Source organism: Drosophila kikkawai, chromosome 2R, assembly GCF_030179895.1.
Source record: "Drosophila kikkawai strain 14028-0561.14 chromosome 2R, DkikHiC1v2, whole genome shotgun sequence".
In the NCBI taxonomy this organism is placed as follows: Eukaryota; Metazoa; Arthropoda; class Insecta; order Diptera; family Drosophilidae; genus Drosophila; species Drosophila kikkawai.
In genome coordinates this window covers 22,882,933-22,896,191 of record NC_091729.1, presented here as the reverse complement: position 1 = coordinate 22,896,191, position 13,259 = coordinate 22,882,933, and the positions used below count along the sequence as shown (strand labels likewise).

At 51.2% G+C, this 13,259-nt stretch overlaps 3 protein-coding genes across 11 annotated transcripts in view; 2 read left to right on the top strand and 1 right to left on the bottom strand.

Moving 5' to 3' along the window:
* Positions 1–6,181, top strand: part of LOC108076293 (uncharacterized) — a 22,379-nt gene extending 16,198 nt beyond the window's left edge. For 4 of the 9 annotated variants that reach the window (XM_041777187.2, XM_017169064.2, XM_070284654.1 and 1 more), the window contains 4 exons: positions 2–339; positions 451–579; positions 2,846–5,167; positions 5,255–6,181. In XM_041777187.2, the coding sequence (XP_041633121.1) occupies positions 2–339; positions 451–579; positions 2,846–5,167; positions 5,255–5,810 (3,345 nt within the window). In that variant the 3' untranslated portion in view covers positions 5,811–6,181. The other 5 variants (XM_070284659.1, XM_070284658.1, XM_070284655.1 and 2 more) reach the window with 3 other exon arrangements.
* Mov10 (Mov10 RISC complex RNA helicase) lies at positions 6,025–13,259 on the bottom strand. The gene is made up of 5 exons (XM_017169066.3): positions 13,140–13,259; positions 9,686–9,725; positions 9,483–9,628; positions 7,119–9,418; positions 6,025–6,895 (listed from the first exon to the last, which is right to left on the bottom strand). Exons 2-5 carry the CDS (start codon positions 9,710–9,712, stop codon positions 6,738–6,740), a joined length of 2,631 nt encoding a protein of 876 aa, XP_017024555.1. The 5' UTR covers positions 9,713–9,725; positions 13,140–13,259; the 3' UTR covers positions 6,025–6,737.
* Positions 10,192–13,077, top strand: LOC108076295 (general transcription factor 3C polypeptide 3). The gene has a single exon (XM_017169067.3). It carries the CDS (start codon positions 10,350–10,352, stop codon positions 12,975–12,977), a length of 2,628 nt encoding a protein of 875 aa, XP_017024556.1. The 5' UTR covers positions 10,192–10,349; the 3' UTR covers positions 12,978–13,077.

Sequence of the window (13,259 nt, the reverse complement as noted above, 5' to 3'; positions counted from 1 at the left end):
GCCCCAGAACTTCCCTCGCTCAACAGCCCGAGCCTCCATGCGCAAGGCGGCATCCACACTCTCGAACTCATCGTCCACCGAGACGCCACCGGCAGCACCCGTTGCTCCGGCTCCGCCCACGGTACGTGAACGATCCCAGGCTAAGCGCATCAAGGCACCGGCCTGCGATCGGTGTCCCCATTGCGAACGCACCTTCAATCCCAAGGCATTCGACCGTCACGTGGAGTGGTGCAAGGAGAAGGCTATCCAGGCGAACATGAAGTCGGGCAACAGCCAGGAGACGAGCAAGGCAAAGGAGCGTTTGGAGGCCAGGAAGCAGTACAAGCCTCCGAATCTGAAGTAAGCCTAGCCACAATTGACACTTTTCAGATCTCACATGTACACATTTTTGTTTCCTTTTTTCGTTTTTGTTTGCTTTGCTTTTAACCAACTTTTTGCCATGTTCGCCAGGACCAAGAGATCCCTTGCCCGGGATAAGTACTCTGGGAACCATGAGGAGCTGCTGGAAGCCGGAGACATGTCGGCCCCCAAGCCCAACATAATGTCGCTATCGATGACGTCGTCCGTGCACAGTGATAAGTGAGTATGGACGTAGAGATAGAACTCTAGCAGATAGTTAGTCTTAACCATCCGATGCTCTTCTGGCGTTGCTTAGTCGTTGTTATTTGTCGTTGACTAATCCCCCGTATGGAGTACCCGTAATCAGTTGCTAGCCACCGTCGCGTAGTTCCAAATACACACTGTAGTTAGTCCTCTAGCCAGCGATCTTCACTCATCCGCAATGCTTCTCAGCGCCCAAGTAATCAAAGCACGAACTTCCCCTGCCGCCACCAAGGAGAGCCGTGGGTGGGCAGGCACCAAGGTCACCCAGAACCAGGTGAGCCTGGACATGTCCAACGATGAGGATGTGGCCTCTTCGCCGGCATCCAGTGTGCGGGCGACTACTTCCAGCCGCCGCTTAAGCAAGCGCCAACACATAGCGGAAACCTGCAGCGAAATCGATGAGACAATGGACCGGATCAAACGTAATTCCCTCAAGCTGGCCAGGTTGGACTGCGAGGACGCGCCTATACTCCAGCCATCGGCCAAGACCCGAAGGGCTGTTATAAAAAGGGGTAAAGTTGATGCAGTCGACAAGGAACTCAGCCTGCCAAATCTACCGCAAGTCACCATGACGTTCGACGAGCTCAACGGTTTGATCAAGCGCAAAGGTAGGGAACTGCTGATATGGGTGGGGACTGGGCGAGAGCTTCACCGTGGCATGCAGTTTGCCAATTAACTAGAGATCTAAGAACCCGGAACCACTTCATGATCGTTAATTAGTGCGCGCCGCATCGAAGCGCATTCGAAAGATCAGCAGAGCATTAAGCTCAGCCAGGCGCCGGTGCATTCATATTGGGCTGGACTTTGAAATATGTTTAGGAATCGTAGAATATGAAGCCAAGGGTGATGAGGGGGACTTACACAAGTGATAGGTAGGGCTAGATGGTAGATACTATGTATTGGGGTTGGGTATATCAAAAATAGACTTTAGGGCAAATGGAGGGAAAATGATAAAACTAATCATGGGTTTTGTGGCAGCAGAAGCCTTATTTTCGAATAAGATTTCGATTACGGACCTTTTATGACATTATTAGCGGCTTTAATCCTGAGAACTTGCAATACTTGTCCGATATTCATCCGTTTGAGCGTCCGTTTTTGAGCATTTAGCTAAACAAATGCAGAAAGTCTGATTCTTTGTCTGTATTTAAAATCTTTAACGGACATTTTCCGGATCCAGCAACAATAGAACAAAACAAAAGCATCTTCTTAGCACCCATAAACTTTAGAGATCTAATGTTAATTAGTTTAGTTTTCTTGTGCTCAGTAATTTTAGGTTTTATTTGAATAGATTCCTCAGGGTATTAGAAACCTTACCTTAATAATAAACCATTCCTAACTCACCATCATCGACCTACCTCCAACCCGCATGTGGCGCTCTATATGCTCAGGTGGCACACCCATCTGCAATGTGCAAATGGATGAGCAGGAAATCGGCACACTGACCACCAAGCAGCGCTCCGCCACATCGGCGTCAATTGTGCGCCAGGCACGCAGGCGCATTAGCACCCGGGAGAGTCCGAGCCTTGGATTGCAAAGTCACCAGCAGGAATCACTGCTGGCCAAGAACCTGGACTTTGGCTCTTTTGATTCCAGCATGGTGCCCTTGCAGCGTAGTTGCAATTATTCTGGATCCGACGACGACGACGACAACGTTGACTCTCCGCGGGCAGAGATCCAGATTAAAATGGAGGCCACCACCATGCGCACCGTGTGCAGACCCCCGAAGAAATCGGGACATAAGTTAAAGCACTCGGAGTCTATGCTGGCATTGCCCATGCCAGGATTGAAGCAGAGTCTGGAAGCCATTAACAAATCCATGGGTCAAACAGTATTGCCACGCTTGAAGCTGGGAAATGAAAGGGCCGAGTACGATCAGGAGGAGGAGGATAACTATAACAGCGACCTGGACTACGAAGAAGAAGGACCCTTAGTCAGATACAGTCAAGAGGATAACCAAAGCGACGAGCAGGAGGAAGAAGTGGAGGAAGAGCCGGTACTAAAGCTGCCTCCTTTGGTCAAGCAGAACAGCAACATCACACGCCGTTTGGTCGTAGAGCAGGATGAGAATGGCACCGTGTATATCAAGTCGGGTCCCAAGGCCAAGCGCAGGTTTGTAACCAGCGAGAGGTCCTTTAAATCAAGTTTATCCTTCCCAGACTACGACGACAGCCAGACAGAGCACAGATGGGTGGTTGTTTTCTAAGCTTTATATATATTTAATTGCAAAATTCTTTTTAAACAGCGGCCTTGGCGACAAGTACGATCCCTTCCTCTCGGCCAAGCGCCAGCTGGAGGAGCTCTGCTCGCCCAGCACGCCGCCGCCAGAGGAGGAGGTGACCACCATCAGATCCCTCATGACACCCACAGCGACAGCCACACCTAGTATCGCCATGACCACATCGTTGACCTCGACAGGCAGCACGAAGCCGGTACAGATTGCTTCAAAGACGACGACTCCAACCTCGAATTTCCGACGCACTTCATCGCTGAGAGGACCTCGGCGCAATGCGCCTCTGCTGAACAGTCGTCCGCTGTTCGCCACCAACTACCGCCCTACCATCCAGCGCGGTCTCTCGGATGAGGGTCCCATCTCCACGAACTTCCTGAAGCCAGAGGAGTATGACGAGATGCCGGTGAGAGCTGCCTGTGGCAATGATTTCCACAGTCCACGCGTTGTCCGCCGCGACACGAGTGCCTCCAACCGCAAGCAGCCTCTGAAGTTGCCAGTAAGTGGAACCAACGAAGGTGGCAATACAACCTCTTCCGTTCAGCCCACGAGGACTGTGGCCAAAACGGACTCGCTGGCGGTGTTCCTGAAGTACGAGCACGAGCTGGAGCAGCTGAATGCCAAGGCGGCGGAGCTGGCCACCGCAAGCCAGTTGAACAGCAAGGAGTTAAAGGACAAGAGCAACACGCTGAGCAAGCAGAACTCGGCCAAGAACTTGGGCCAGAGTACTCCGACTCAGTTGCCGCCCTTGACTCCAACGGGGGCGGTGCCACCTTCACCAACTCTAGCCAAGGAGAACCACTACCCTCCCATAGCCACACCTCTGCGCTTAGAGCCGATAAGCAACAAGCCAGCTATGATAATGAATCAACAGCCCCCGCCACTCACGCCCATCAAGCTGGAGAGCATTTTTGGCCCCAGAAGGGAGCTGGGATCGGTATCAGGAGCTGGCTCAGTAGCCGGGGACTACATAGACCCCAAGCTGATCAATGCCTGCGATAATCTCCATGTGAACAGCGGTATATCCTCGGATGCCAGCTCCACGCCGCAACAGCTATCGCAGAGCAGGAGTAGGAGCAGCTCCCAATCGACCATCACCCACGAACGAAGGCAATCCGGCGAGGCCAGGAACCTGCTAAAGCGCAAGATGCGACTCGGACGCAACCAATTTCTGTACGATGCCTCGCCAGAGGATGCGGACGCCTCCTCGGGCTGCTGCTCGGCGGACGACGAGGCCAATCGATCTTCGATGGAGTACGACGAGCAGTGCTGGCAGCAACAGCAAAAGCAACTGCTGGCCAATCCTTTGCCCCTGGTCATGCCCATGGTGCACAGCGCCATGCCCACCTTCGACGACTTTGACTTCGAGGAGTTCCTCTCCTCATTCGAGAACGAGAATGACGACGAGCAGTTCCCGCTGTTCAAGGACTGTCGCGAGTTCCTCCTGAATCGCTCGACGAGCAGACACCGCTCGTTCCAGAAAGCAGCGACTTCGACACCACAGACAGCCACACCACAGATCAATCCACAGCTACACGGCCACCAGTCCAAGAGCAAAGATAATTACGCCCATGCCACCCACAGGTCCGATGCGAACACGTCTAGCCAGAGCCAGCCAGAGGAGCGCCTGCAGCGCCAGCAGTCAAATGCCTCGAGGGGCCACGAGGAGAAGCAGAGCCGCTTCCAGGAGTTGGAGCGACGCGCTGATGCCGAGGATCAGCAGAAGCGCGAGATCTTCATCAGCATTGAGACCGAGGCCAATGCCCAGGGACGTTCGCCCATTTCCCCAGAGTCACTCCGACATATGGTCGGCAATCCGCAGACGCCCATCGATGTGCTGCACATCGAGAACGGAAACGAGCCGGAGCACGCCAGGTTCAGCAAGATCAGCGATACGGAGGACGCAGGTCAAGAGCCCGGGGATCGGGCTAGTCAGTTGGGCAGCAATACAAACACCAACAGACTGGCCCCATCCTTGAGTGCATCCACACTGGCGCCCAATGTACAGCTGAACAATGCCAAGAACCTGATGCAGCAGATGCAAAGTGATTTCCGCCAGCTGGGCGAGGAAGCCAGTGCTTCTGTGCGTCGCCAGCTGATGTTAAATAGCGGGCGATCGGAGGAGCACCAACAGCAGCAGTTCAGGAATCAGGAAACAGGACAGCAAGAGCAGCAACATCAACATCAACATCAGCAACAGCAGCATGCACCCCTAACTCCATCGCCATCGGCGGACTCGGATGAGCTGAGCAGCTTGGATGGTTATCCCATGTCATCGTCGCAGTCCTCACGCCGCGGAGCCAGCTCCAAGCTGAGCTCGGATTCTGCATACGGCAGGTGAGACATAATTACCGGATAATGTGTTATAGAAGTTAGCTTCCTTGTGATTATTTTATTTTATTATTATTTTTTTTTTTATTGCAGCAGCAATTCCCCGTACAGCTTGTCGCGTCAGCGCTCCAGTGAACTCCAACCCATAGGCGGCACTACGCACCGTTCCCAGGGACTCTTGCGTCCGCATACAGCCAGTGCCAAGTTGCCCAGCACCACGTCGGATGCCTGCACTCAGGCACAAACCCAGTACGGTACACTCAAGGCACGCCAGCGTCTCTTTGGGAATGGCGGCTCAGTAAGTGGTGGTGGCAATGGCAATGGTGAGGGTGTCGAGTGCTCAAGCAGTGGATCGGAGGATAGCTCACAGCAGCCAATACAGCAGCAGCAGCAACAGCAGCAGGCCAGCAACTACAACTATCAGCAGCAGCAGCAGCAACAGCATCAGCTATCCCAGCCAGCTTACAACAACAACAACTTACCGATGACACCAACAATCTCTCAACACTCGCTGCTGAGCAACAATTCCAACAACTCCATGAGTTCGAGTATGAAAATGTCGAAATTCTGTCACGAATGTGGCGCCAAGTTCATCATTGAGCACGCCAAGTTCTGCATGGATTGCGGAGTGCGGCGGATGGTGCTCTAGAGAGAAAGATTAACCCCCACAAAACACTAAAAAATGAAAGCACACAGAACAAGTCGCCAAGTCTCCGCAGAGGAAGGAGTAGGCGGAGCCCTTGGATATATACCAAATGTAGTTGTTTATGGAGAGAACCTTAACACACACAAACAGCTTATATAAAGAATAATAATAATAATATATATTTTAATACAAACCAAAACCAAGCGATACACGAGGGTTTCTTTTTTTTAAATCGAACAAAACTTTAATCAACTAAACTTGGCATTAATTTCACATTTAGAATTGGCAAAAAAACAAACGAAAAGAAATTCTTCCACTTCTTTGGAAAGGAAGTAACTTAATACACAAAAAAAAACAAAAAAATAGCGAACAAACGACGCAAACAATTTGAAACACTTTAACAAAGTTGTTGATTAATAACAAAGACTGAACGAATTTCATCGAGAAAGCGTGGGGAAAAAAATGGATTACATAATATGCAAAAACGAAACTATTTTTAAACACATTTTTTCGAAAACCTAACGCAGCAAACTCCATTGTATTTGTATTTTGTAAACGTTTTACTAATTATATAGACACTGCTTAAATATATATATATACGAATATAAAACATTTCGTTTAAAACGTCCCAGTTGGTTCCTTAACCCTTGTAGGATCTCTTTGATTAGTCCACTTCTTATACCGAATATCTTTCTCTTTTTTCTTTCGTTCACAGCCCCATGATATGGTAACGAACCTCATCGAACATATGGTTAATGATATCTTAATATAATGTATAAGTAAAAAAAAAAATGCAAGAAACTCCTGTTTTCCTGTTCTACAGATTCAAAATTAGATTTTGGTTCTCTTCTAGAGGTTTATATCCCAGCCCTGGAGGCCTGTCCTTACTCACTAGTCACATACGTCTTGGCTTAAACTTTATCTCCAAACTCAGTGTCTTATAGACTTTGAGAAGCCTCCCAGCCTCATGGATAGGCGAGCAATTTTCTGCTCCAGTTCTTGCATATTGGCAAGCATACTTGCTTGTAGACCCTCGGAACTGCACCTGGATGAGTCTGTTGTGCAAGAAGCTTCCTCGGAGCTGCCTTCTAAAAATTAAATAAAAAAAAGAGGCGTAAGGAAAGAAGAGGTTAACAGGATTTTGCGAGCTATGATTAAAATCTTTCATCACGTTTGCTTTAAAGGGTTTTTCGAAAAAGTATCCTTTGTACGAATGCCTCACATTTTTGTAATTATTTTGAAAACAAACAATTGACCAATTGATCAGGGAATTGTCATATACACATAGCACTATGATACCCCCACCCTTACCTTCTTCGGTCGACAGCTCCTCAATTGTATCCCCGCGCACACTAATGTCCAGCGGCATCTTGGCAAACCATGGTGTGCGCTCGTCCTCGGCTTCCAGGTCACTGCTCGTGTCCTCGTCGGATGATTCTTCCTCCTCGATGTCCGGCAGGAACTGTGGCCTCTGCTGGGAATCCTTCTTCTTGAACAGATATGTGCCTTGACGCTTACACTCCTTGATGATCAACTTAAAGTCCTTGTGATGGCGCAGGGTGACCGGATTGCCCACTAGTATTAGCAAGGATTTAGGTCGCGACAGGAGGACATTAACCCTGCGAGGATTTCGCATGAAACCCATATTGGCGAAAGAGCGCACCAGGCTGGCAATAATGATGGGCTTCTCGCGGCCCTGATAGTTCTCCACGCTGCCCACCTCCACGTTGTCGTGACCCTGGCTGTGCAGCAGTTGGGTTATTACCTTACCCTGGGCCGTGTACGGAGCAACTATGCCTATGTCCGACTGGTTTACCATTCTTCCCCTGCCCAAGCCATCTTGGAGCAGTCGTTTCACATACCAGCAGACGACCTGCGCCTCCAGGTGATTGAACGAGCTGGTTGAGTGTTCCTCCCTCTTGGTCACTCCATGCGTGGCCTGGAAGATGATCGGGAAGGCCCCGTTGGGCAGGAGCTTCCAGTTGGCCGCGTGGTTAACCTCCGAGGCTGGAGCCTTGGCAATCAGTTCGCCGTTGTAGTACAATTCGTTGAACAGGCGCACGATCTGCGGATGGGATCGGTAGTTCTGACGCAGGCGCGTCTGCAGAGTGCGATCATAGTTTCCGTTGCCATCCAGCTTGTAGGATTCGGAACGCAAGAGGCGCTCCATCAGGGAATGGCTTAAGCCCAAGGATGCCGCCCGATTGCTCTTGATCACGGCACCCAGCTGCTTGTGGTCACCGGACAGGATGACGTGACAGTCAGCGCTTTGCTTCACACCCATGATCCCGATCAAGGTCTCTGGCTCCGTGGACGCACCGGCTTCGTCGATGAAAATGTGGGTGAAATGATTGTGCTTGCCGAGATTGTCGCAGACAAAGCGTCCCACGGTACAGAGAGTGGCCACCGTAATGCCATACTCGAGTATGTGTGAAACTCCAAGGTGCTCGTAACCAAGCTTCGAGCAGTTGGAATTCTTCAGGAGCAGCGCCGGGACAGACGCGAGTCCTTTGCGGTGGATGGAACGGGAGTAAACGCGGATCAGCTGGTGATTCGCCGAGGGCTTATCCTGTTGGGCAAAGGCCTCACGCAGGCGGACGTTGCTCTGGATATACTCGCACAACTTCAGGGCGATCGTGTCGCAGGCGGAGTTCGAACCGGCGGTAACAAGGATGCGGCTTCGCGGTTGGTGAAGGCGCAGCTGTAGAATGGCCTCCACAATGGTTGTGGTTTTACCAGTGCCTGGTGGTCCGAATACGATGTAAGGTCCATTCGGATTGGGCCCTGCCACAATCCTCTGGACCGCCTGCAACTGCTCGGCATTGGAATAAATGGTCGGATTTAACAAGGAAAGAGCCACCGCTGGTCTGGGCAGAGCCGGAGGCTGCACCCGCATCCAGCTGGGCAGGCATTCGCCATTCCGAAACTGAATCATCGACTTGCTCAGCATTTCGGTCATCCATCCGGGAAAGGGATAGAGGTAACGACGCACCGCTGGCATCTCCTGGAGCACTTTGAGAGCACGGTACATGTAGCGGAAGGGTATGCGTCTGGAGCGTAGGATCACATGGAAGCGCTGGCTCATCAGGTAGTCATCTCCCGGGAAGTTTTCGCGGCTGAAACGGAAGTGGACACAGGTGCGTGCCACCTGTTCCACTGAGCCCACATACCGGCGCATCGGATCCTTCGAAGGTAGAAATTCGTGCGCGTGCGGCTGCAAAGCCAGTATTGGCTGCTTGGGCAGCACAGAAGCTGCCAGGCTGCTCTTGGGCACCAGCACAACATCGTCCAGATTGGGGGCAACCACGTCCTCAGCATTGACTGCCGTGTGGGCAAGGGCCACCTTGTACCTATATTTGGAAACCCTCTGCACGGCCACATCCTTTTGCATTAGCTGTGCATAAAGCTGCATGGTGGAGAGGTCCTCAATCTCCAGCAGTGTCCGCATCACGGAGCACACATTGTAGAACTCCAGGCACCGTGTGCTCAGGTATTCCGCGAAAATGGCATTCTTGGAAGTCAAATCTGAATCGGTGAATTCAGAGGCGAGGGCCTCCATCATTTCAGGGCAGGGCGGAAAGTACGGCAGCTGGTGCATCAGCGCCAGGAGTCTGGAGAAGATTTGCCTGTAAGTACCTTGCTGCTCCATCTAGAATCTAGGGAAAATATACTTACAGCTTTTGCTTGGTCAGGGGGTCCACCTGCTTGGCCTTGACATCGTTGGTCACCGGCTCCGCTTGGCCCAAGAGGAAACTGGTAGTTTTCTTGCGTTTCAGGTGCAGATCGGCGTAGCAGGCGATTTGCGACAGCTGCTGATCTAACTGTAAATCGCTTACAGTTACAATTACATACTTTTTATAGACGACTCAAGCACTCACCAGTTCCAAATTCACGTTGGTGTGCATTCTTTAGGCTTGGCTTAAACGAGAAATTAGCATTACAAACACAATATTCGGAAGGTTTAAACACAAGATTGTGAGACGCGCTTTTGGCGAGCGAAAAATGGCGGTTGGAATTCGCGGAATTACGGATTGCCGAAATGTAAGTCGGAAATATACCGCAAAATACAACCTCTTCAAAAGACTGTCCACTCTTGTATATCGAAATTGTAAGAAGTTCCCAATTAACAAACTATTTATAGTTAAACAAATAATTGAACAAAAATAAATTAGATAAAGTATCAATAACTAAAAAAAAAAAAACTAAAAGTATTTCTAATTATAGTAAAACCTTTGCTTTATCTTAGCTTAAAGAACCGATTTTGTGAAAACCTATATAGGGGCACAGAGAGAGGAGAGAGCTGTGAAAGTATTTGTTTGTTTATTGCAGATTAAAATTTTAAAAATTATTAAAAATCCCGCCATCATATATTTATCGCCCTCTGTCTGTCACTTTCAACACTGGACTCGATTGTTTTCGAAGTTCGAAATTCGAACTCGGTGTTACGTGGTATGTTTTCCCGGTCGTGCAACGGTCACATTGCCGGTTTGTTTACAAATACTGCGTTTTTTCGCTGTGTTTATTTAATTAGAGCTGTATAAAATGGACAGCTCGGACTCGAACGAGGTTCTAATCGAGGAAATCGACAGCAACGATGTGCCAGAGAACGAGCTGGGGCAGTTCCAAGAAACGGAGCCGCTGCACGTGGTGGACATCATTGACTGCACCGCCGAGGACGAGACGAGACGGGGCAACTTTGAGGCGGACGAGGAGGAGGGAGCTCTAATTAAACGCTATGTGCAGGGCGTCCAGTGTCTGGAGTTTCCCGACTTTTGCACCAAGCTGGAGGCAAGCGACGATGACGAGGAGGGTATAGGGGAGGATGATGAGGCAAAAGCCGACAGTAAGGATGAGCTGCCAAGCACTTCAACAGGTCGCTCGAAGCCGCTGCCGCTACCGCGAGATGCACAGGCAGCCAGCGGCAGTGGACGAGGCGGGGGCTTCCGCAAGACGCAGTTAAGCCCAGCCTTGCAGGGTCTGATGGGCGAGGCGAACCTGAGCTTTGCCTACGGACGGTACGAGACCGCCGAGCGTATTTGCATGGAGATCATCCGGCAAAATCCGCTGGCCAGCGAACCCTTCTACACGCTGGCCGAGATCTACGAGAACCGCGACGAGGTGAAGTTCCTCAACTTTTCAACTCTAGCGGCGCACCTTAATCCCCAGGATCGGGACATGTGGATTAGGGTATCCGATCTTCTCGTGCAGCAAGGCAACCTGGCTCGCGCCCGTCTCATCTACACCAAGGCCATCAAGATGCTGCCCAAGGTGTACCAGCTGCGGCTGCGAAAGGCGCAACTTCTGCAGAAGATGGGCGAAACTAGTGCCTCCATGTTCACATACCTGAAGATGCTGCCTCTGATGCCGCCGGAGGAGTGGAAGATGTGCCTGAGCACGGCCAAGAATGTGGCTCGGTACTTCCATGTCCTGGAGAAGCACACCCTGGCTTTGGAGGCCATGGAGGGGGCATATAGTGTGTGCGGCGTGCGCTTCACCCTCGAGGACATCAACATCTACCTTGAGCTGCTCATCCTGAACAAGCAGTATGCCAAGGTGCTGAGGTGCCTGCGAGAGCGCACCAACTTCGAGCTGGAGAACGACCAGGAGGAGAGCCTGGAGCTCATCTACTTCTGCGAAATTCCCGATGACTATGTGCCCGAACTGCGGGCCAAGCTCTGCGTCAGCCTCATTCACATGCGGGCCCACCATTTGCTGGGCTACCTCATCCAGAATGTGCAGGAGCACATCGCTCTCACGGCGGATCGCGTGGAGCTCTACATGGACATCACGGAGGCCCTGATGCAGGAGCACAAGTACGCCGAGGCCATTGCGTTGATGAGTCCGATCACCGATGGCGACACCGTCGAGTGCCCGGCGTTCGTATGGCTGCGCCAGGCGGAGTGCCTGCGGCATTTGAACCGCACCAACGAGGCCATCCAGTGCTACGAGAAGGTGGTGCAGCTGGCTCCCTTCTGCTACGATGCGCGCTTCACGCTCTCTGCCCTGCTAAAGCAACAGGGCAGGCACGAGGAGGCTGTCCAGGCGCTGGAGCAACCAGGCGAGACCGAGGGACAGCCGCTGATCGCCCGCCTGCTGTACGAGCGGTGTGTGATGCTGCAGCAGATCGGTCGCATCGAGGAGTTCCTAGATGTGGGCTATGCCCTGCTGAGTCGCCACTCCATTAAGCTGTACAATCGGGAGGAGATGATGGCGGCGGCAAACGGAGGCAGTGCGTACAATGCCGACAGCCTGAAGACCATCATTCAGATGCGAACTATGGCGGTGGACAATGTGGCGGAGCAGGAGCAACAGGATCCCACCAAAAGTACCGCCACCGAGGCTTCCGATCTGACTGTCAAGGACGAGTTCAATCTCTTCCTCGAGCTGGTGCGCACGGCCTTCAAGCACAGAATGTACGGGGCTGCCGAGAAGATATGCTTCGCCACGGTGACCACGAAGAGATTTACCTATTATCACCACGAGATTGAAAGGATCATGGTGCTGACCTGCTACTTCAACGAGGACTGCGCCATCGCATTTTCGTATCTGCGCGAGCTGATCGCCAAGCAGCCGAGCCATATCAACCTGTGGAACATGCTCTCCCTGATGATCCAGCGGGGCGACGAGGTGCGCTACTATCGCTACATGCGGCGTCTGATGAACCGCCATCCGGTGGACACCAAGCCGATGCGCATCTTCCAGGGTCACTACCACCTAAACTGCGGCTCCTTCAAGTACGCCCTTAACATTTACATGCCCATTCTGCGCGAGAATCCCGATCCCCTGCTTGCCCTTTGCATAGCCGTGGCCTTCAACCAGCTGGCGCTGCAGAAGAAGGTGCTCCGCAAGGCGGCAGCAGTGTCTCAGGCGGTGGCCTTTGGCAATCGCTACATGGAGCTGAGATCTGCGGGTACAGAGCTCGGAAATTGCGCTGCCCAGCAGGAGATTTACTACAACATCGGACGGATCTATCATCAGGCAAACATCCAGCATCTGGCAGTAGTGTACTACGAAAAGGCACTGGCCGTGCCAGTTCATCCTCTGATAGCCGAGCACGATTCGATCCTGGGCCTGCAGCATGAGGTGGCATTCAACCTGCATCTCATCTACCGAGCCAATGGTAACAAGTGGAAGGCGCGGCAGTGTCTAATGCGTTACTGTGTGGTTTGAATGCATGATTCGCATATGATTTGTTACTATTGTAAGTACTTTTATAAATTTAATATAATATTTTAATAATAACTTTATATGCAAAGTAAAGAGAGTTTAAGAAATTGTAAACTCTTGTCTATGGGTTTCGCTTAATACATGAACTTTAGTCTTATTTGTTACTTTTAACTTTTCCACTTCCGCGTAAGAAAAATTATAGTTATTTTTAATCACACGCGTTAACTTTCTGGTTTTAGTTAAAAGATTTCTTCAATAACTTTTGTGTAGGTTCAAAAACTGAAT

Excerpts from the sequence above, each read along its gene's own strand:
- Mov10 (XM_017169066.3), bottom strand. The coding sequence starts at position 9,712 with ATGCACACCAACGTGAATTTGGAACTG. Across the intron at positions 9,629-9,685 it reads CCAACGTGAATTTGGAACTG|TTAGATCAGCAGCTGTCGCA; the intron begins GTGAGTGCTTGA and ends AGCGATTTACAG. Across the intron at positions 9,419-9,482 it reads CCCCTGACCAAGCAAAAGCT|ACTCCTGGCGCTGATGCACC; the intron begins GTAAGTATATTT and ends AATCTTCTCCAG.
- LOC108076295 (XM_017169067.3), top strand. The coding sequence starts at position 10,350 with ATGGACAGCTCGGACTCGAACGAGGTTCTAATCGAGGAAATCGACAGC.